Raw genomic sequence first — 20,221 nt, 5'->3', positions numbered from 1 at the left:
TGACGCAGAGCAGTTCTCTCCATGTGAAGCGGTAAGTTTCCCCTTCATAGCCTCCTTGGTTTCCGGACCCGTTTTTCAAAAGCTTTAACTCGTAGTACTTGTCGGTGCTGCCATTAGGCGTCACCTGCTGTCGCGGAATCTGTGGTTCTTCGATGTATGTCTTCATCAGAGCGTCAACATGCGGAGGAAGCAATTGCGAACGTTCTGAGCAGAGTATTCGATTCATAGAACCATTCATGAAATCAATATTTTAGTGCGAGAGCAAAACACTCGGTTTCGTTCCTGTATATCTCGTTCACAAGTACAGTTACCGCACATTTAGCAACGTGATCCACCGAGTGCACCGTATTTCGCACGGTGATCCGGTGTAACCACGTTAAACCGCTCTACTCACAGCGTTCAAAACCAGTAGGCATCGTAAATATCAAGGCTTGATTTGAATACTCGACAGGGCAGGCAGGATGACACTCCCCTGGGGGGGGGGGGGGGGTGTCTCATGAGCAATTCCTGGGGGTGTTAGGGGGTGGTGGTGGAAGGGTGCTGGGAAAATCACTGAGTGTGACTACCCTAAAACTACGAAGGGTTGTAGTGCTACAGTACCACTTAGTAGAGTACAGACGGAAGTCTTCTGCAGTGTAAAACTGTGAAATCGACCCACCATAACAAGCTTTCCGTTTCGCCACACTGGTGACATAAGCAGAATGGCGCCGACGATTAGACGAAGCGCATGAGTTTCTGTAGGGCGCGATCAAACACGCCACGGGCGCCTTACCGCGTATGCGTACAAAGCAACAGCACAAATACAAAACAGCAGCTAATACGATGTTTGCATTGTTCTCAAAATGGATTTCTTTCATAATTGTATATGCGCACGCGCCTCCGACCTCGAAGGCGTCACGTTACGTTCTCTGTGCAAACTTGGGGTCTAGATGGTACTGAGCGAGCATCTGAAAAGAGCAAGAGACATGGACACGAACATCAAGAACCATCTGCTGTACTATAGGCAGTGACAACATAAGTCATACACTTGACCCCGCCCCAACACAAGAATCGCGCCGCGCTCGCGAATGTAGTGCGTCGCGGCCAAGTGCGGACGTGGGGACTGGGAGAGAGAGCGACGGGAGGTCGGCACTAGAGCACTGCACGGGCCCGGGCCCCCGACCCGGCCCGCGGGCCGGGCTGGGCTTGTTATTGGCTGTGTGCTCCGGGCCGGGCCGAGCCCGGGCCGACAAAATACGCCAGCACCGCGGGCCGGGCCGGGCCCAGGCCGTTAAAATACGCCACCACCGCGGGCCGGGCCTGGCCCGGGCCGACAAATATGTTCCCGAGAGTCAGGCCCCGCCGGGCCACGCAGCTAATTCCACACATTGGAGATGCATTAGTTCATATCATCATGCGCTTGCGTCATTCCTGTGCATATTTTGCAAAGACAAGCAAAGGGTACTGCATTATGCATATGATTCGACCCTCTAGAACATTCTCCAAGCCACTTTACATTGCTCCTCACTCCTCACATATTTCACAATCACTTTGGCAAAGCTTGGTGAGAGGGATAGGGACTGGGAGAAGCAGTTTGTCGACAGCATGCTCTATCTCCGCAAAATCTTGACAGTGTAGCGATAACGCCCCGTGCGTTCTGGATTTAATTTGGTCTCGTGCGGTTACGGTGTTAAACCGCCATCACTTGTATGTTTGTCTTCTCTCCTTATAAATTTACTTATAAATTTGTTTGATAATCGCCAGAAACGCGTACGTCGCGGCTGGAAATACTAGGCCGGGATCTACTCGCCGGGTCACCGGGCCGGGCCGGGCTCTATTTGCTTAGACGCCGGGCCGGGCCGGGCTCTAGTCACTGGGTCACCGGGCCGGGCCGGGCCGGGCCGCATAAAAATATGAACGTCCGGGCCCGGGTCGGGCCGGGCCATTTTTCGATGCGCCCGGGCCGGGTCGGGCCCGGAAAAGTCGGCCCGTGCAGTGCTCTAGTCGGCACTACATCGCGAAGCGGGGGCGTCGTGCAAAGGCTGGTAGCCAATCGCAGGAGCCTTCCACGCGGATGAGTGGGCGGTTCCAATTGTAGGAGCTAAGTTGTCACTGACTAGCAACTGAATAACAGAATGAATAGTTATTCAGTTGCTAGTAAAGCAGATCGTCTTGTGGTGGGTGTTCGTGTCCATGTCTCTTGCTGCTTTGAGATACCCATTCTCTGTGCACTCGACAGCTGGCGTTCCACACATCCGATCCCTGTGGAACATCTACCTCCCTAAGCAGACCACACTTCGTCCTGTGTGAGTGCTGCAGTGTTGGGATATGACAGACCTTGCTCTCTTCCAACCAAAACGTCACCCCACCCCAAGTGCGACCCATATTCAGGCTCGAAAGCCTCGCTGGCGAGACTGGTTTCGTGATGTGTGCTAAAAACTGCTTTGTTCTGACACGTGCCAAGAGTAGTTCGTCGAAGAGCCGTTAGGCTGCGATGTGATCGGGATATGTTATATCATTCCACAAGAACAAGCGAGAAAATTCCAAGACACAAAACTTTCAATTACTTGACAGCTTTATTTTACCCATATACTTACCTACACTCGAATACACAAAACGACCAACCCTGCTATCTGCCCTGCTTTGAACCATCCAAATTCATGGTGAACAAAGAAAAAAAAATCAATTCTCTTCAAGCTTTGCATTCTCAAGCTAACAAATAACATAGCATGAGGGCATTCTTTTCACATGTCATCCACTCCATCCATACACAAGAGAAGTACGTACCAAACAGCTCAACGTTGCCATATCCAACACAGCTGTAACAGTTTTCTCCATTACAATTTTTACCCCCACCCAGCATCAAGACCTCCACATGCGGTCGTAATCTCTAAGTTCATAAGTTCGTAAGTTCATTTGGTCACTTTCTTTTCTGGTTGATGAACCAAGTAGTAATGCAGCTCTGTCACAGACAGTAAATAGCAACCAGCTTCGATCTCTTACGCCATTTTGGTGCGGAACAGCACAGAAGAAACGAAACCCGGAACTCTGGTACTACTCCGCTGACACTGCTATGTGAATCAGGGTTACATGCACGAGACACATGGCATATCCTGGTGCATGTTCTACGCCACCGGTGAAGCCAAAATCAAATTGCGATATTGCCTAAACGCACTGCACCGAAACAGAGCTGCATGTCACCACCAGTTACTTTGTTGAAATCCTTGCACAAATAGCATGTCTTTATAATTATTACTGTGAAAATAATGTCGAGCTTCGGAACTGTATCAAACGTGTTCGATACAAATCACTTCGATATCTCCCACAAGATCATGAAAATAAACTGCTATGTTATGTGACTATAAATATTCATCATGAGGTTCTTAAATACAAGAGCAGAACACTGGAAGAATGGAATAAGATCCAGCATGTGTGGATCCAAAAAAGGGTACAGGGAGTACCTTTCAGATACTTCTTTCCACATTTTGTAATGTTAAAATGCAGAGGGCAGTTGTACATACACCCTGCACACACTTATAAAGTTCGCAAGTACGAAAATTGGTGCATACAGGGAATCACATACTATGTACAGACAAGAGGTGCAAGACAAAACATCTCGGCTCTATGAAGAGATAATCAAGATAATTTCCTTCTTTGAGAGTGAAGGAGAAGAAATAAAATTCTGTCCATGGAACTCGTCATCTGCAGAGACAATATTCCAAACAGTCTCACCACCTGTAACAGCAAGCACCATGGCAATATTGTTGTCCAGGAGCCACACTGAGCTGATAAATAGCGGTGGTGTTCAGCTATGAGCATGTGCGTCAACACAAAGCTGCCGTCTTCTATTATAGAAAAAGAAAATTGCGTTTCACATTACTTAAATTTAAACATGGGCGGGATCACTGTAACGGACTTTGTCACGCAACCCCCATACGGTGATCACCCCGTTTCTTGACGGTGAGAAGTCAAAAAACCTCTCAATCCTACCTAGCCATAAAAAGTCAACTCGAACCGCTTCAGTTATACTCCTTCACAAGACCGCGTTACCGGTGATGCCCAATGCCCATAGTGATGCTGAATGGATATCTAGGCTTCACAAGCACCAAGTCTCTACCAGAAGTAGCGCATGAAGACGCGTGCCACAGAGAAAGAACGACAAAGCGATTTCTGTCCGGGTCGAGAAGACCTAGCAACGGTTGACACAGAAAACATTGAACTTGAACGTGCTGTCACTTGTCCCGTAGCCGAGAACGTCTGCCACGTTATTGCAGCAAATCCACGTTCACTAAAACTGAACGAAATGTTATTCTAAATGTGCCGTTCTCCCGCAGCTCCCCCACGAGCTAAATCTCTGCACATGTCAGAAGGGAAGTACCCAGAAGCAGTCCATCGGCAGCAAGTCCCGGTTGCAGATCAGACAGGCTTGAGGGAAAAGGAGAGTTTGGGTCGCACTTTGCCCTTGTTGAGAATGACCTGCTGATCCTGTCTCAGTTTTCTTTCCTGGTCCACTTCAAGCAACCGCCTTGCCTCGGCTATTCGTCTCTGCTCTTCGACCATGGCTAGCCTTTCTTCAGACTGAAAGCCAATAAAGCAAAAGCTTAGTACCTTGTCAACTTGATCACTGAAACATTGCATGGCCACATGAGGTATTGGCACAGGAATTGTACAAAGTAAGGTTAAGGGACACAAGCACAGAATATTTTTTTAAAATGTGACCGACTGTGTGCTGCAGAAAGCTACCCTTCTGGAAGTCATGATGATCTCAACACATATTCCTCGAAATGTGCACGATGTGCCTAGCACATGCAGGTGTCCAACGGAGGGTTGGACGTCATTTAGAATGATAGCGCAATGATAACGCACTACTACTTCTACAGTAGTTTAACTATAACTACTAACTACTTCACTATGGAGTAGTTTAACTAGTAGTTCAACTACTTTTCAGGGGAGGTAGATAAAAGCTACTTCTTTAAGTACTGCAACGTATTTTAACTACATCTATAACTACTTAACATTGTCCATCAATACCAATCCCATTCTATAGTGTTCTTGGACACTTAAATATGAATCACAAGCAGCAATAAAAGTGAAAATTTAGTACACATGCACGGCACAATTGCTCTGCACCTCAGTTCTCATCAAACGAGTAGCTCAAGGTAAATGTCGGAAGCACAATCGTGCCGTAAAGCTTGCGGTAAAATCGGAAGTAGTTGGCGCCTGCAGTAACCTAACTACTGTAGTTAACTACTCGAAATAGTAGTTTAACTAGTAGTTGTGCTACATTTCTACAAGTAGTTGATAACTACTTTTTAACTACAATCAGGTAGTTTAACTAGTAGTTCAACTACATGTGGTTAACTAGTGGCCATCACCGATAACGCATGCTCCGTCACGTCAGAGGCCTACGCTGTACGTAGACATGCCCATTCCGATGGGTCTTTAAAGGAGCATCCGCGACTGCTTTCTCCGACTGTCTTTTGTAAATTTTATTGTGCAGTGACAATACACCGGACAGTGAAAATATTTTGCGTGGTGACTCCTGGTGGACGGCTTCACAGATGAAGCAGCGTTTCGAGCCACGTTAAATGTCACTTCCATGCTCCTTTAAGCTATGCGAGTAGGTCAGTCTTTTGCGCTGCTGCTCAGCTTTTGCCTTTCCCCTTTGCACACGTAGAACGGTCTCATTAGATCACTCTCAAATAAGGTACCGTAACAACTGCATGTCAAGCCCACGGTGCTTCATCTTTATCGCCAAATGCCCCCTTATTGCTGCTTTCTGAGTGGACAGACGCTTTGTCACACGCATTCTCCGATCTTCCCTTTCTCTCATGCGCAGAGACGTACTGTTGTAGCGTATGACAGAAAGTTTTCGGGAAATATTTTTTTCTAAATTCGGGGAGTCAAAATCGGGTAAATGAACATGTGGTCTAAATTCAAGCAAATTCGGGTGAAAAAACTTCCGTTACGCTAAATTTGGGGGGAAATAGGGTTCAGTTACTCAAACTAACTGGACTGGTTCAGTACAAACGGTGATGCAACTGCATTTGCTGCCATGCAAGTTAGTGTGCACTCCAACAGACGTCTCAGTGAGGGCAAGTTGCCAGGTAAAAATCGGGTTTCACCCTAAAGAGGCAACCTTCAATTCGGGATGCAAATTTGGGGAAGAATCGGGTTAAACCCTAAAACTTCAGGCTCTACACATCATACACTTCATCGGCACACGAGGAATAGCGCCATGAGGAATAGCGCAGACTCTACAAAAGGAACAGTGAAAAATCAATGTGACTATTTAAAAGTACTCGTTAGTTTAAATCGTTTCTGGAAGTTGCTGAGCACGTAGAGCATTAAGATGACGTGCATTCGGTTGCGCAGCGCACCGTGCAAAGTGTCCGCGTGCCAAATCTTTCAAAGTACCGATCACACAAGATGCGGAATGGATGGCAAAACGTCACCCTTCATCAGGTATGTCATTATCAGAGATTTCACCTATTTGAACCTTGTGAACAATGGCGCCATCAGTCAATGCTTTTATAACCAACATGCATTTTCAACGATTCAATGTCAGTTCTATTCATGTCAATGGTCTATTCTTATGTAGCACTTCAACAACTGTCTTTGATTCATGAAAAAGTGCAAAAGGCAGTGTAAAGGAGAGCAAATTAAGTGCACGACAGGTGCCGCCCTCGTGCAAAGCACACTGAGCCCACCCTAATAGAAAAGTGTAAGTGTCATATGGTTTCTCACAGACGTCTGCACTGCATCGCAAATTTCCGAGCGATTCTTCTCTATAAATTGACTCTAAAAAGTAAAAGCAGGCCCATCTTAACAAAACTGATTGCCAGTATGCTCCATATCAACGATAAAACATTGCCAAAAAAAAAAAAAAAATTACCGCTACCCTTTTCATGTCGTCTGCTCCACAGTGTATGGGCGTTATCTGCTTTCACGGATCAGGTGTGAAAGCAACTCCGAATGCAAGAATGGAAAACGGCGCACACACACCATTTTTCGCTGTGCCTCTTCTAGTTCCTTCTGTTTCTGCTGCAGCGAAATCTCTAGTTCTTGCAGGCGTCGACGATCGTCCTCCTGGATAGATCACAGAACTCTGCTGTTAAGGTGCCCAAAAATCACACACACACATCTCTCACACTCCAGCTCAAAGCACTGTGCACCTGAAGAAGGAAACAGGATCCTGTTGGCTGCACTACAAACCACCGAGCACGTGCAGTAGAACCTCGATTACACGTTTTTCGGAAGTGACGGCGAAAAAATGGAGCGCGCTAGAAAATTCGCCACCCGCAACATGCCCGTCCGACATATCTTTACGACAGACGTGGGAAAGGGAGTAAATAACTAGAGCCCGAAGTTTTCGGGAAATATTTTTTTCTAAATTCGGGGGGTAAAAATCGGGTAAATAAACATGTGCACTAAATTCGTGCGAATTCGGGTGAAAAAACTTCCACTGCGCTAAAATCGGGGAGAAATCGGGCTCAGTTATTCAAACTAACCGTAGTGATTTGGAACAAACGGTGATGTAACTACATTTTTCTGCCAAACAAGTAAGTTGGTGCATTCCTACAGACAACCCAGAGAGGGCAATTTGCCTCGTACAAATCGGGGTTTAACCCTAGAGAGGCAACCTTCAATTTGGGGTTGCAAATTCGAGGAAGAATCGGGTAAAACCCTCACACTTCAGGCTCTATAAATAACCCGTGGAAAAGCTAGGAAGTGTTGGCCTTTCGCACACATTTGCAATATAGCAACACTTCTATCAAACAACCCTCATACAGCCCATTCACAACCGGAGGGGGGGGGGGGGGGGGGGGAACTGTTGCTACATACAAACAAAGACACTAAAAGCTACGGAAACACGTCGCATCATGGTGAAGGAATACCCCCGAGACACGGAACGAAGACGACGACACGGCACAAGCTCTCACTTGTGTTGTGTCATCTTCTTTGTTCCGTGTCTCAAGGTGTTCCTCCATCATGATGCTTGACCAACTAGCCCGCCCCTTGTAATATCGCCAGTTTATGACAATGTTGTTCTTATTCCAAATACCTTTGTCATAGTCATGTGCGGACTGAATAGTCCGCCTTAAAGGATGCACGCTGGTGCTTACAAACTTGTTCGGCATGGCATTTCCCCATTTTTCCTGTCGAGTGCTATTACCATCTCACTCTTCATATATTACTACATACCACACGTCAAAACGTGCATGGTGCTGTTGCAGAAAACTAGCGGTCGAGTGCGTGCCAAACCTCAAGTGCTACGATCTGTCAAAGAACATGCAGCACTGTCGTGTGCAAGTGGCCGGCGTTACAGGAAGAGTGGCGCTAGCTCGTAAGAGCAATGGGGCTGGTTCATTTAACGTGTCTGAGATATAGAGTGAGTACATGTCACTTAGAGAAACTTCTGTTCTTGGAAAGACTGACTTTCCACTAATACCGAACAGAAAAATGCATTGTTTGAGGGCTACTAACGTCAGAATCAAGTGCCTCCTCCGAATCATCCAAAACACTTTCACGTACCCTCTGCAGAAGACTAATCGGCAGCCGTAATAAACGTCGTACAAATCGACCACATTATCGTAACGTATGATCGACATTCTACTGCATCTTTAGCACGCTACAGCAAAATCGCTCTCCTGTTTTGCTTTAAAAAAGCGGTTCGCTCATTCTACACTTCACACATATCTTCCCATATCTACATATCTTCCCACAAAAACAAGGTGGTACACACTGAGTCCTGCCACAGGGCACAAAACCAGCTAGCTAGCTTTTTTAGAGAGAGAGAGACAAGGAAGTTAATTCACGCTGCCCACGTCTAAAACCCCGGTATTAAAACAGAGTCTCCACTAGTACGAGACCACACACTGCTGATTCGCGGGCGCCAGACAAACAGTCGCTTGCATGAGACAAGCCGTCTTGTCTCCCGGCAGAACAGCGCCGGGATGCAAGGCGGCTGTACACAGACAGAAAATCTCTGCCCTTTCCCCCTCCCCCATCTGTTTTTACACGTGATAAATCAATTCCGGACTCACGTGTACACTGGGTCACGGTTCCGGTGGGACCGCTGTACCTAGAGAGACCTTGGAGAGACTCAGAGGTAAAGGAAAGAGTGAAGGAGCCGCCGTCGCAGCTCAAACCTTGTTACCGTAAAGCTGCTCAGCGACCTTAATAACCTCTATCTACTGACTCTCTTTTTACAGTTCTTGAGCTCACAGACACACCGGCTGTATCACAATGCGGCTGGCCCTGCAGGGGCGTACACAGAAAAATCAGGCATGAGTGAAGACAAATGCCATTTTGTCGAGAGCTGACTGCAAGTTGAAAAAAAAAATTTGTTAAGAGCAGATTTGTTAGTGCTGTGGAGTTCACGGTGTAGTCGTCGTCCTGCAGATGTCGCTCGGAACATGCTCTAGTTTCTACTATGTCCATGCTCTATCCTATGCTATGCTATGCTCCATGTGTTTAAAGTTCTGGTTAATTTATAATTGCAATTATAATTTAAAATTTGCGATTCCCTTTGGAGAAAAGTGAACGGCAGAATATGAACAGACCGAGCTTTGGTAATGCAAACAATCCAATAAAAACATAAAACATTCCAGATGTTTTTGTTTTGTTTTTTTTGTAAAATATGAGAAGTAATTCATAGTCTGTTCTTACATAACAGCAAACTACAGCCGGAAAAGTAGGGTAGTATTTGCAGTGAAATGGAAGTAAACAAAAGATCTGTAACAAAGTGTAGTAAAGAATTTAAAAATTTGTTGTAAAAGTGAATTTGTGGGAAAAACTATGCATGGAAATAATTATGAGGAAATGCAAACAAAAAAAGCATTTCTCTAAGATCCTCAGATTCTCAAGCATCATAAGTCGAGATTGTCTATATTGCACCAGATTTGCGGAGTTTAGAAGTCACACCAGGAATTTGAAAGAAATTTGAATGTTAAACATCTCTGCATTTTATACAATAAAACGGAAGAGGCATATCCACCGTGGTACATGATCATTACAGCATGCCAGTGTCCTTGTGCGCTACCACGTGATCCCTCCGTAATACAGAATAAAGCAAGCTGGTAGCCATACGACAATGCCAGCATCACAACAGTGAAGTTGCAGCTTGGGGTGAGCACAGAGAAATGGCCCACCTCCTTAAGCCGCTGTTCGGCAATCATTTCAGCACGGCGCTGTTCAACCTCCTGCATGAGTTGCTTTTCCATGGCAAAGCGCGCTTCTTCTACCCGGCGCCGCACTTCTGCTTCCATGGCGTCCTTGCGTTTGGCCATTTCTTCCTGTATGCGCTTGGCCACGGTCTCCTCTATCCGTCGCTCCCGAGCTTCTTCTGCTATCTTTGCCTCCTGCTCTCGAAGACGTCTGCAAGTTATTAGGGTGATGTCAGTGTCTGATGTTCCAAAATCCCACGACCACAGGTTGCATGTCACAGTGTTAAAGGAGTGCGCTAGACACATCATGTTAAGACAGTTACGGGCAACTCTGGTCCTGCACCACTGTGAACACGGTGGATCATTTATTCCCAAAGTTGTGGTCACCACAAGGCCCGCAGTGAATATGCACACTTGTGTCGATAACGTCAAACAGAGAAACAAGTACAGTAAAATGCAACTATTCGTATTAATCCTGCTTAATGAAAATCTGATGTCCCTACCATAGCATAACAGGGTGAAGATGGACTATATAAGTAGGGAGTGACTTTTTCGGGTTAAATGCCTTTCCCAGATTCGGGGGCAGGGGGTAAAAATCGGCCGCTATTTTTAAATCTGTAATTCGTGGAGAAATCGGACGATAATTATGCCTTTGGGTGTTACCAGGTGTTTTTGTTTTCCTCCTGAATATTAAGTCCTTTCCCATTATCTCTCTTTTTTTTTTTTGTTCTTTTGCGGGATCGTGACCTTCCAGCGGTAATCCCCGAAGGCATAGACAGTGTTGACACACATGGGTGTATTGCTGGGAACGTAAGTGACCCACTCTTACATGTGTTACATGTGGCTACCTTTGTTCGTCTTCAGTGGAAACGTCATTTGGGGATTTCATAGTGTCTGGAATTCGAGGAGAGATCGGGTTTGGAAGGATTTGGGATTTTATATCCATTTTGTGTGATGTGATTTGTGATATCTTTATTGTGTGATTTTATATATGCGATTTGCTCTCTTCTCAATTGGTGAATACCATCTGGCACAAAAGCTCCAAGTGTAAAATAGTCTTCTTTTTTTTTGCAACACCAGCAGCAACTCAGCTGGTTGACAGACAGGTATGCTATTATCCTTTCTGGAATTTTTTACCACCTTCCATGATTTCTACTTGTTTGTTTCAATCACAAGTGGCACTGCATGGCTTATGACATGTGCATTACATAACTTTGAAGCAAATACAATTGCCGTACCTTAGCCTTTCAAGCTCAGACAGTCGGTCCACTTCAGACCTTTTTACCCTCCTCCTTGCAGAATCCAGCAGACCATCAACATCATCACTGCTGCTACTAGAAGGTGATGATGATCGCCTCCTTGAAGTTGAAGAGCCATGGGGGGAAAAAGAAAATATTTCAAGTTAGAAAGAAGAACAGCTTCAGGCACTGACGAAAAATACGCACCTCGATGGGCAATACTAACTGAGTAAAACGAAAAAAGTCCACTTACAGTGCGGTGCCAATTAAAGCACACTTCTTAAGTGAGAGAGAACAATGCAATCCCTCACCTCTCAATCCGGGGCAGCCTTCAATACTGCAAGAACGGTCTCATTGTCCCGTACGTTCAGTAAAATGAATCCTGTACACTTACTGTAAACACGCCCTGTTTCTTTGGCGAACAACATGGCAAAATATGTCATACATTCACAGCTGCTAACGAGTTTGGAAATTTTGGCACTTTATTATTTCTCATGCTCCATACGTTTTACAATATGTATAATAGACAGTCATAAGCAGCGTACGACGACTTTTCCCACACATCGAGCAACGTCGTTATGAAACGCAGACGGCAGCGTTTTAGGCTACGTTGCATTGTGTAGGTGGAACGCGCAACTTCACTACTGTCTCAACAAGACAGGAAGAATCCGATGGTTAATATGATGAGCACCTGAACACAAAAGGGATGTGATAATAGCGAATAAATACCTTGGTCTTCTGTCAAGAGGCTTCAGGCCCAGCCTGTTATTGCTTTCTCGGCTTCCTCCTCTCGACATTGACCGCCGTCTTGGACGTTTATTCTTTTGCCTATGTTTAGGAGATCTACTTCGGCTTCTGCTTCTAGAACGTCCCATATTACCAGCGCAACTGATCGAAACACTAGTTATATAAGAGCAGATTTCATAGGACTAACTAAACCCTAAACGAGCCAAAACAGCGACGCAATAAATACTAAAAAAGCGATGGCGGACAACCCATGGTTGTTGACACACATACATCACTGGGCTGGAAACGGTTACGTGCTAACCGCTACGTGCGAGTAGTACACATCTTTACCACGTGCTTCTATTTATTTTCGAGCTTGTATACTTTGTTCGTCAAGGACCTGAACGTGAAAAAAACACTTGGAAGAAAGGATTGGTATCATCCTTAGGGTCCATTTGTGGCCGTTTCAGAGAATATCACGAAGCTGTGCGCCCTGGACAGTTATAAGCATTTTGTTCATTCTTACTGTCTTATTACTCATTACCATAATCGACGGTTGGTATATCATGCGCATGTGTAAAATTACGAAAAAAAAACGCAAGGCTTGCACGACAGATGCGGCATTAAGACAACAATGCAGAGGTTGATGGAGCATCGGAGCATCCTTGGCGGGACACGAACAAGGCCAACAGGGCCGTTGAGAAAAATTATGGGCCTCGCGGATGACTCCGGATGAGACCTGGCCGGCAGAAGCGGATCCGTCATTTTTCTGGGGGGGGGGGAGGGGGGAGGGTCTGCCTTGGACACCATGCTATTACACTACCAAGGTCAATTGAAACTCTCTAACGACAGAAGTTCAGGGAGCCAGGACATTCTGACCCCCTATAGATCCGCCCGGGCTGCCCGGGCCCCCTCCTCACGTCCCCTGGTGCTAGCAACCGTCGGCCTTTGGGTCAGGCAGGCCCTGAGGAGTCCTGTGGATCCAAAGGCGGACGGTTGCTAGCACTGGGGGCGTGAGGATGTGGCCCGGGCAGCAGATTAGGAGCAGGGCAGCAATCTCCGGTTGCCCCTCCCCTCTCGCTCGCCTTGGACATGAACCCTTTAATGATCCCAGTGTCCGATCGACCAGTTCATCGACAGTGCATGGGAATTAAATTTCTACTTTTATTCATCCTTTGCACAATTACCCACACTTGAGAACGTCATTATTCGCATAGCCATACATGTTTCATGCAGACTTCAGCGCTTATACCCAAGAGCAATAACGTGTGAGGTGCAGCTGAGTCCCATAAAGAGGACTGTTTACATAATCAAACTTCCTTCTCGTCAGGAAAATATTCTTCAGCAATGGCGTCCACTGCAATACGGACTGCTGGATACTTCTCGAGTAGTTCATTGAAGTTGTCCGTCGACAACGTAAATATGTTGCAGTACGTCTGTGCAATCGCGTTCGCCTGTCGCTTGGTCCGCCGAATGAGGCACAGCTCTGGAAGGAAGCAATATTTGTAATGAGAACGTGAACCCTATCCTATTCTTCACAACGTGCGAACAATACAGCACGAGACATATGTAAGCACTTAGTAAGGCACTAGGCGCTGGTAAGGTTCGAGGTGCTATATAACAAGTTCGAGAAAACAGCCACAGTCAAAGAAGTATATCTCCGCCAGCGGATAACCTAGTCTGCACATACGTGGGGCATAGGAGAAGATGGCGGTCGCCGTGATGGCGGTTAAGCCGATTCACATGCTTTGTTAAACGCAAGTACTTTACGCGTTTGCTACAAAAGCATGCATGGTCGGAAGGCACCGATATCTCGAACAGGAGCTATCGACCTGAAGGTTTCTACTTCAATCTATCTTCACCGCCTCGATAGACATTCCACGTTTCTCGATGCTTCAAATTGGCCCTGTGCGCTCGCGGAAATCGCAAATGGCAGGCCCTTCACAGTTCTATACATGCGGCAGTTATGGGCACATTGACACATTCCGTGGGTCACTGTACCTTACCTCCGAAATACGCTCCCTCAGAAACGATGCCTAGAACGTCTCCGTCGTCAAGGACGATGCTCACTTTTCCGGATTGTATGAAGAACATTTTAGAGCCGATGGCCCCCTGCTTGACGATTACATCGCCCGGCTGGTAGAACTCCTGCTTCAATACGGCCACCAGATCGGCCACGAAATCAGGGTCGCCATTGGCCAGGAACGGTACAGAACGCACCATGACACGACAGTTGTAACGGAGAACCTCCTGCAGTTGTTAGCGATGTATAACATAAGTCCAGTATATGCGCATTAGCGAATGGTTTCGTACCTCCCGCAAGGGATCGGAGAGTGCGTCGAGTATGCTCTCCTCGTCAAACACGCGACCATGGTACCGGTTCTCAAAGTAGTCTCGCATACGGTTCTTCAGCCTTCTGGGGAAGTTCTGGTAGGTCATGTAATCTTCTACTTCATTCATCTGTAAGAAAGGTTTTCTTCTTTTATGTATTGCACCCAGTATCTCTGCACAGACAGAAAGACGTGTATTTCCTACGTGTGAGGTAAAGAACTGTCTTCATTCACACGCGCTTGCTACTACATTCCCTTACATTCTACTTCAATCTTTGTTTTGCCGTTTGGTGTCACCAATGCAAGTGCTCTGCTATTCAGTCGTATTTATTTGCAGCTGCTGCAAGCACAATAGATCCGCACACTCATTACTCGGTACTTGTACAAATCAGTGTTGTGGGCCGATAAGTATTTCGAGATAGGTTCTACGGGAAGCTTACACGTGTCATTGCTAAATTTGAGTCCTCGGAAATATACCATGGAATGTGACAGGTTTCGAAGTGAAGTGAAGCGTAACATGCTTCTCCAGCTTGCCAGTAAAATTAAAACATTTTCAGTATGAAAGGAGGAGTTAAGCCGAACGCCAGTCTTGTCGTTCTTACTCGATGAATAGTACCGGATCAACAGTCATGTCCATTTGAAGCGTAAGTATGTTATCCACATATCAATCATTTATGCTGGCTGACATCACGTTGTTATGAGCCGACGTGACCTTTATCATACTGTTGATGCACACTGTTTCAGTTCTGCTGAAACTCTATACTGTGCCCATGTGTTCCTGAAAACTCCGGCCAAGCCACTCCACGGACTCACTGCAACGAAAACTTGCTATGAACGTTCGGCTTGCCTTTTCTCTGTGGAGCGCCTTAGTATGGTCCATGGCCTGGATCATGTTGGCTACGTGTCCCAGTAAGAGAGCATAGCTGATGGCCCCCGACGCTATGCCTACGTTAGTAAGCCACATGTCTGTCAAATTTCGTGGCGTACTGCCTCCGTAGCCCGCGCACAGCATTTGGGACAGAGCGTTGAAGAAAGACCAGGAGTACTGCGCGAACCAGGAGGCGTTCTGAAAGTGGAGCGTGTCGTAAGCCTTCCGATCGAGTTTCGAGATACAAACCAGGGCAACTGGAGGTACCTGAATATGAAGGTCTGCTGTCCAGGAGTCGTCTGGAAAGCCCTGTAATCGTGGCACGAAGAACTGCAGGCAAGCATTCCAGTGGGCGATCAAGAGTATCATGCCCATAGTGTTGCACATGCGGAGGTACACGCCCCTGGAAAAGAAGAACTGAAACAGACGCATGCTCAGTGCAAGCTCAGTAAAGCAAAGCATGAGGTAGAACCACACAACAGAGCTTCCTTATAAGAGACCATGATTACTTACAAAGTTCTCTTCCACATGAATGAGATAGCGCACGAGTCTTGAGAGGCGGAACAGCTTCAGCAACGCCAGGAACTTCGTGAGATGGACGACGCGTAGCACGTAAACACGTTCGGAGATAAGGAGAGAGACATAGTCGAGAGGAATGCTGCTCACGAGGTCCACGAAGAACCAGCCTTTCAGATAGTGCCACGTGATGAACTTCGGATCCATGTTCACCTCCTGGTAGCAATCATCAGTGAACACGCCTGTGAGAAAAAGTCTTACAATCTTATTCTTAAACAATAATAATAATAAGTAGGAGCTTACATCGCGAGAACTGAGATCATGAGCGACGCAACAGCGGTCGATCTGTGGATTGCATTTGCCCACCTGAGGGTTCTTTAACGTGCGATGAATGCTCACCACACGGCACCCCGTATTTAACGTCCCTCGCGGAAGACTGCGTGTGTAAGCAACTTGTACCCTGCCACCAAGTTGCTGGCGTCCTCGGCCGGGTTCGAACCCGCGATCTCTGCGAACACGCTACCGCCTGAGCCACCGAGGCCGGTTTTATTCGTAAACCCCGCCGTATTCTTAGACGGTACTTGATTCGACAGACCGCCTCAAATCCATCGTTGTGAGGCTCGTGTTGTGTTCGTTCGCTTATATGTTCAATTTTCTCATCTACCGCTACGTCTCTTGAGGAGCAGCTCGAGCCGAGCGCAGAGTCGAGTACCGAGGAATATAGCCCTATACACATATAAGAATATAGCGGGAAAAATCATTCGGGCTATTGTATCTCGAGTATACTACAGCGCCGGTGTTTGAAGCCTTGAAGTGTAATACCTCCTCAAGTGGAGAAGTGTAGGAGGTAGACTACCGATGATCGTTTAGTACTTACCCGTCCTGAAGTTAAAGACGATGTCAACGAGGAAGACGGCATCCGACATGAGGTTGAATGCTGTCCACTCTAGGGGTTCATCGCTGGCACTGCTGAAGTAGGCCACGTCCAGCGGGATGAGGAACATATTGAGAATCACCAATATTAGAATGCATCCGTCCCACAAGATCCTGGATGAAATGGTAAAGTTCGCAACGCCCATGCAAAGCGGGGCGTGATAACGCACCTGAAGCTGCCCTTTGGATCGATGACCCACTTCTGCTTTTTCTTGCGAAGTGTCTCGGCAGACATGGTTTGCATCTCTGCATCCTGCAGCAATGTCGCCGTTCGTTTCGCCTTGCTTGGCAGCAAGAAAGCTCGCAACTGGTCCTTCAGCACCAAGTTTACCTGCGGATATAACGATTCGCCTGAGCAGAACGACCTGGAAGGCTTGCGCCCGCCTGTGGGCTATACTCAAAATGCAGGCTCAGGCTTTAAATGACTAATAACAAATATACAGATTGCGAAAGAGTGTTCCTCAGCCGGTCACGGTGTGCCGATCATGTAGAATAGTCCCCTACCCGAGAAACGTCATCACCTGGGGGGCATCCCCTCGGGCCACCTCTCCAATCTGTCAACCCAAACTGACCTAACATCACTAAAGCGAGGTCATCTAAGCGAACCCAGCAACCCTACCTATTGCAGGATGGCACCTTCCGAGATGCAAGATGGCACCGAGGTGAGATGGCACACAGGCTTAGCAACTGCCATGTTTCTCCTGCGCTAGAAGTGCTTCAGGTGGAGTTGTTCAAGTGCATACAGAAAAGGTTCTAGACCACACAGCTTTATAATTCTTATATTTTTAGGTTCAGTATGTGACCTTCTTTCACTTGCATGCAATATTTCCCTTTCAAACGCTTTCACTAATTTTTAAATGCCAGTGGTACCGGTAACGAACTACAGCCTTTAAATGCATATAAAAAAACTTCTAGTCCACAGAATTTTATAATTCTTACATTTTTAGATTCAGTATATGATATGCAATATTTACTTTCCTAACCGTTTCATTAATGTTTAAAAACGAATTTTCGCTAGGAAACATAGCACCTGTCATGAACACCAGTTCAACTCACGGTCGTGGTATAGGTCAAGTCGTTCACGAACTCTGGAGGCGTCACAGTCTGGTCGAAAACAGGATTGTCGATGCCATATTTGAGGAACATGCTGACCGGTGGCCGAGCCAGCACAGTGTCCGGGCGCAGCATATCAGCCATGTCGTCCAGCGTAGGGCCCTTGATAGAAGCCCTTTTGCCTGTAACTGCAGCCGCGACAGAATGGGTAGAAAGCGCCGAATGCCGCGAAGGTAAGCTCATCTGGGAATGACGCATGGTTATTTGGTAAAATAAGTAGTGGGAGGTCAGGAACGGATAGCAGTTGAGAATGGTTAAGAGAGAGCCCGAAGACGAGTTGCCACGTAAAGCTTCTTCTAGGAATGGCGTTCGATCGTGACGTGCACCATATAGTGACGTCTACTACTGCTGCCTCTTCTTCTTCTTCTTCCACCACTAAGCACAGTGGCCACAAGCCACACAGGGCGATTGGCCAGGGTTCTTCTTCTTCGTGTTGAACCACGTACCATTCACAGTCTGTGAAACTTTATCACGTGGTATAGCAGTTAGCAATAAACCTGTAGGCTCAAAGAACAAAAGATGTTTTTTTTTTCATTGCGATTTTACTAGAAACTTTTAATTTTCACCCTCCTTATTGTTAATTATTGTAGTCGGTTCTTTCGTAGCAAATCGAGACATGGGATATTACAAAACCTGTTACGTAACAGGTTTTGTAATATCATTTCCATTGCAATTCATTTCCATGCATTACGTACGTAATGCATGGAAATGAATTAATGTAGACCAGTTGAAACAATACTCGTGGGGAAAGAAATATCACCCGAATGGTAATTCATATCGAGATTGCCTGCTTGTTTATTTAATCCGAAGCTTTACTCAGGGGAGCGCATGGTCTTGCCCAGACTTTCTGAGTAAAAGAGGAAGACTCGAAGGAAACCCATGGTCTGTAGATGCTTTGCACGCAAGATAGATCCAGCAGAGGGGGTGTCCCATAAGGCCGACACCGTCGCGAAATTGTAATCGGCGCCAGCTTGCAGAACATGACAGCAAACGATGAGGCCATTATTTTCATTCGCAGGGGTCTGGAAAACTGAACTGCAGAAAGCTTGTCAAATTTGTTGTTTGCAATCAATTTCCCGACTGCTACACTGTATAGAATGACATCATTTTTGCCCAAATATCGCGTGCGGGCATGCCGGGAAAAGCGATATTGGTGCATCTCCAGTAGACTCTCATGTATTGAAAATTAGGCACACCGTTTAATTCGCCAAAAATCAGTGGATCGCCATCAGGCCTTTAAAAATCTGTCATTCCCTAGATAAACTCGAGGGCAACACGCCGGTACCTGTCTCGTGTGGAAATTTAGCGAGGTTTACGGGAACGCTGCGAACAAATATTCCCCATCGACTTCTTAAGAAGTGAGTCCGCCATCAAGGATTTATTTGTTTACTGTTTGATGCCTACATGACTCCCGCCTACTGTGACAGTAGAGGGATTTTTACAAGTTCGAACCACACACACAAAAAAAGTCACGCACAATAAAAATAAATAATAGTACAGCACACATCACTGGCTTCACTTAGGCAGAAATGTTTAAAAAAAATAGGTCGGCGTTAGGTTGTTCGACTATGTGCATAGGTGATCTGTTCCACAGTACAAGTGAAAAAGGAACAACATATCCGTCCTTATTGCACTTTCTACATTTTTTAAATAGGGTCCACTTTAGCCCGTTTTAGTATCTTTAGCAGATCTTTAAAAGGAAGCAGGACAGTCAGATTATGAAAAATATTGTTACTTTTCAGCGTAATGCCCTCCAACGTCCACGCACTTTGCAAAAACTCCACCAGTACTTGGATACCGTGGGAAAGAAATCGCAAGTTTAGTATTAAAAAAACGGGTTACGGCGTTAATGACGTCATTAACTGGGAAAGTGGGCAACCAGAGTGTCTTGGGGAACGGATGAAAGACTGACGAGGAGCCATCTGGGATCATGGTTGTAGCACGGTTGTAGCACGGCTGTAGCACGGTCGGTTGTAGCACGTAGCACGTGTAGTGTTGTAGTGTTCTCGTCAGAGAACGATAGGCCATATTGTATTATCCTCCGTCCCAGAACATAGCGTTCCTCTCAGAAACCTTTATTCCTCCTCCTCTTCTCTCGTCCCTTACCCCTACTTCCTTCATGTCTACAATGGTGAACAGCTGACCACAGAAAAGCCGCAGGAGTGGATGGCAACCATCGCCGAAGCAACGCGGCGTGGGGGCGCGTTGTCCTGATGGAACAGGACTTCCTTCGGGTCGCGTCGATTCATCCCGCAAGCGATGAATCAGGATTGTGTGCTAGTCTCCGGTTAGCCTTTTCATAAGGCAATTGATGAGTACCATGCCATGCAGTCACTTCCGGAGGGCCGC

General features: G+C 46.4%; 2 protein-coding genes across 4 annotated transcripts; both read right to left on the bottom strand.

Moving 5' to 3' along the window:
• Positions 1 to 2,536: 2,536 nt before the first annotated feature.
• On the bottom strand, positions 2,537 to 12,386 carry LOC135367115 (arginine and glutamate-rich protein 1-like). Its single transcript, XM_064600232.1, has 5 exons — positions 12,116 to 12,386; positions 11,387 to 11,506; positions 10,134 to 10,359; positions 6,985 to 7,068; positions 2,537 to 4,557 (listed from the first exon to the last, which is right to left on the bottom strand). The coding sequence occupies exons 1-5, from the start codon at positions 12,259 to 12,261 to the stop codon at positions 4,396 to 4,398; spliced, it is 738 nt and encodes a 245-aa protein (XP_064456302.1). The 5' UTR covers positions 12,262 to 12,386; the 3' UTR covers positions 2,537 to 4,395.
• Positions 12,387 to 13,256: 870 nt separating this feature from the next.
• Positions 13,257 to 18,240, bottom strand: LOC135366191 (potassium/sodium hyperpolarization-activated cyclic nucleotide-gated channel 1-like). 3 transcript variants are annotated; one of them, XM_064598855.1, is made up of 9 exons: positions 17,816 to 18,240; positions 16,930 to 17,090; positions 16,704 to 16,873; positions 15,824 to 16,068; positions 15,578 to 15,727; positions 15,290 to 15,508; positions 14,426 to 14,572; positions 14,119 to 14,362; positions 13,257 to 13,598 (listed from the first exon to the last, which is right to left on the bottom strand). In XM_064598855.1, the coding sequence occupies exons 1-9, from the start codon at positions 18,068 to 18,070 to the stop codon at positions 13,423 to 13,425; spliced, it is 1,767 nt and encodes a 588-aa protein (XP_064454925.1). In that variant the 5' UTR covers positions 18,071 to 18,240; the 3' UTR covers positions 13,257 to 13,422. The 3 variants fall into 3 exon arrangements, with proteins under 3 accessions (XP_064454925.1, XP_064454926.1, XP_064454927.1); XM_064598856.1 differs by having other exon boundaries at positions 16,704 to 16,795; XM_064598857.1 differs by having other exon boundaries at positions 16,704 to 16,792.
• Between the last annotated feature and the right edge of the window lie 1,981 nt (positions 18,241 to 20,221).

The sequence above is a fragment of the Ornithodoros turicata genome, chromosome 8 (assembly GCF_037126465.1).
Source record: "Ornithodoros turicata isolate Travis chromosome 8, ASM3712646v1, whole genome shotgun sequence".
Classification (NCBI taxonomy): Eukaryota; Metazoa; Arthropoda; class Arachnida; order Ixodida; family Argasidae; genus Ornithodoros; species Ornithodoros turicata.
The sequence above is the reverse complement of the archived record's forward strand: the minus strand, read 5'-3'. Positions and strand labels throughout refer to the sequence as shown.

Coding starts and splice junctions, on each gene's coding strand:
- LOC135367115 (XM_064600232.1), bottom strand. CDS start 12,261: ATGGGACGTTCTAGAAGCAGAAGCCGAAGTAGATCTCCTAAACATAGG. Junction 11,507..12,115: donor CCTCTTGACAGAAGACCAAG/GTATTTATTCGC, acceptor TTCAACTTCAAG/GAGGCGATCATCATCACCTT. Junction 7,069..10,133: donor CCGAACAGCGGCTTAAGGAG/GTGGGCCATTTC, acceptor TGATCTATCCAG/GAGGACGATCGTCGACGCCT.
- LOC135366191 (XM_064598855.1), bottom strand. CDS start 18,070: ATGCGTCATTCCCAGATGAGCTTACCTTCGCGGCATTCGGCGCTTTCT. Junction 16,069..16,703: donor CGTCTTTAACTTCAGGACGG/GTAAGTACTAAA, acceptor TTTTTCTCACAG/GCGTGTTCACTGATGATTGC. Junction 14,573..15,289: donor AGGCGCTCCACAGAGAAAAG/GCAAGCCGAACG, acceptor CCTTTCTTACAG/ATGAATGAAGTAGAAGATTA.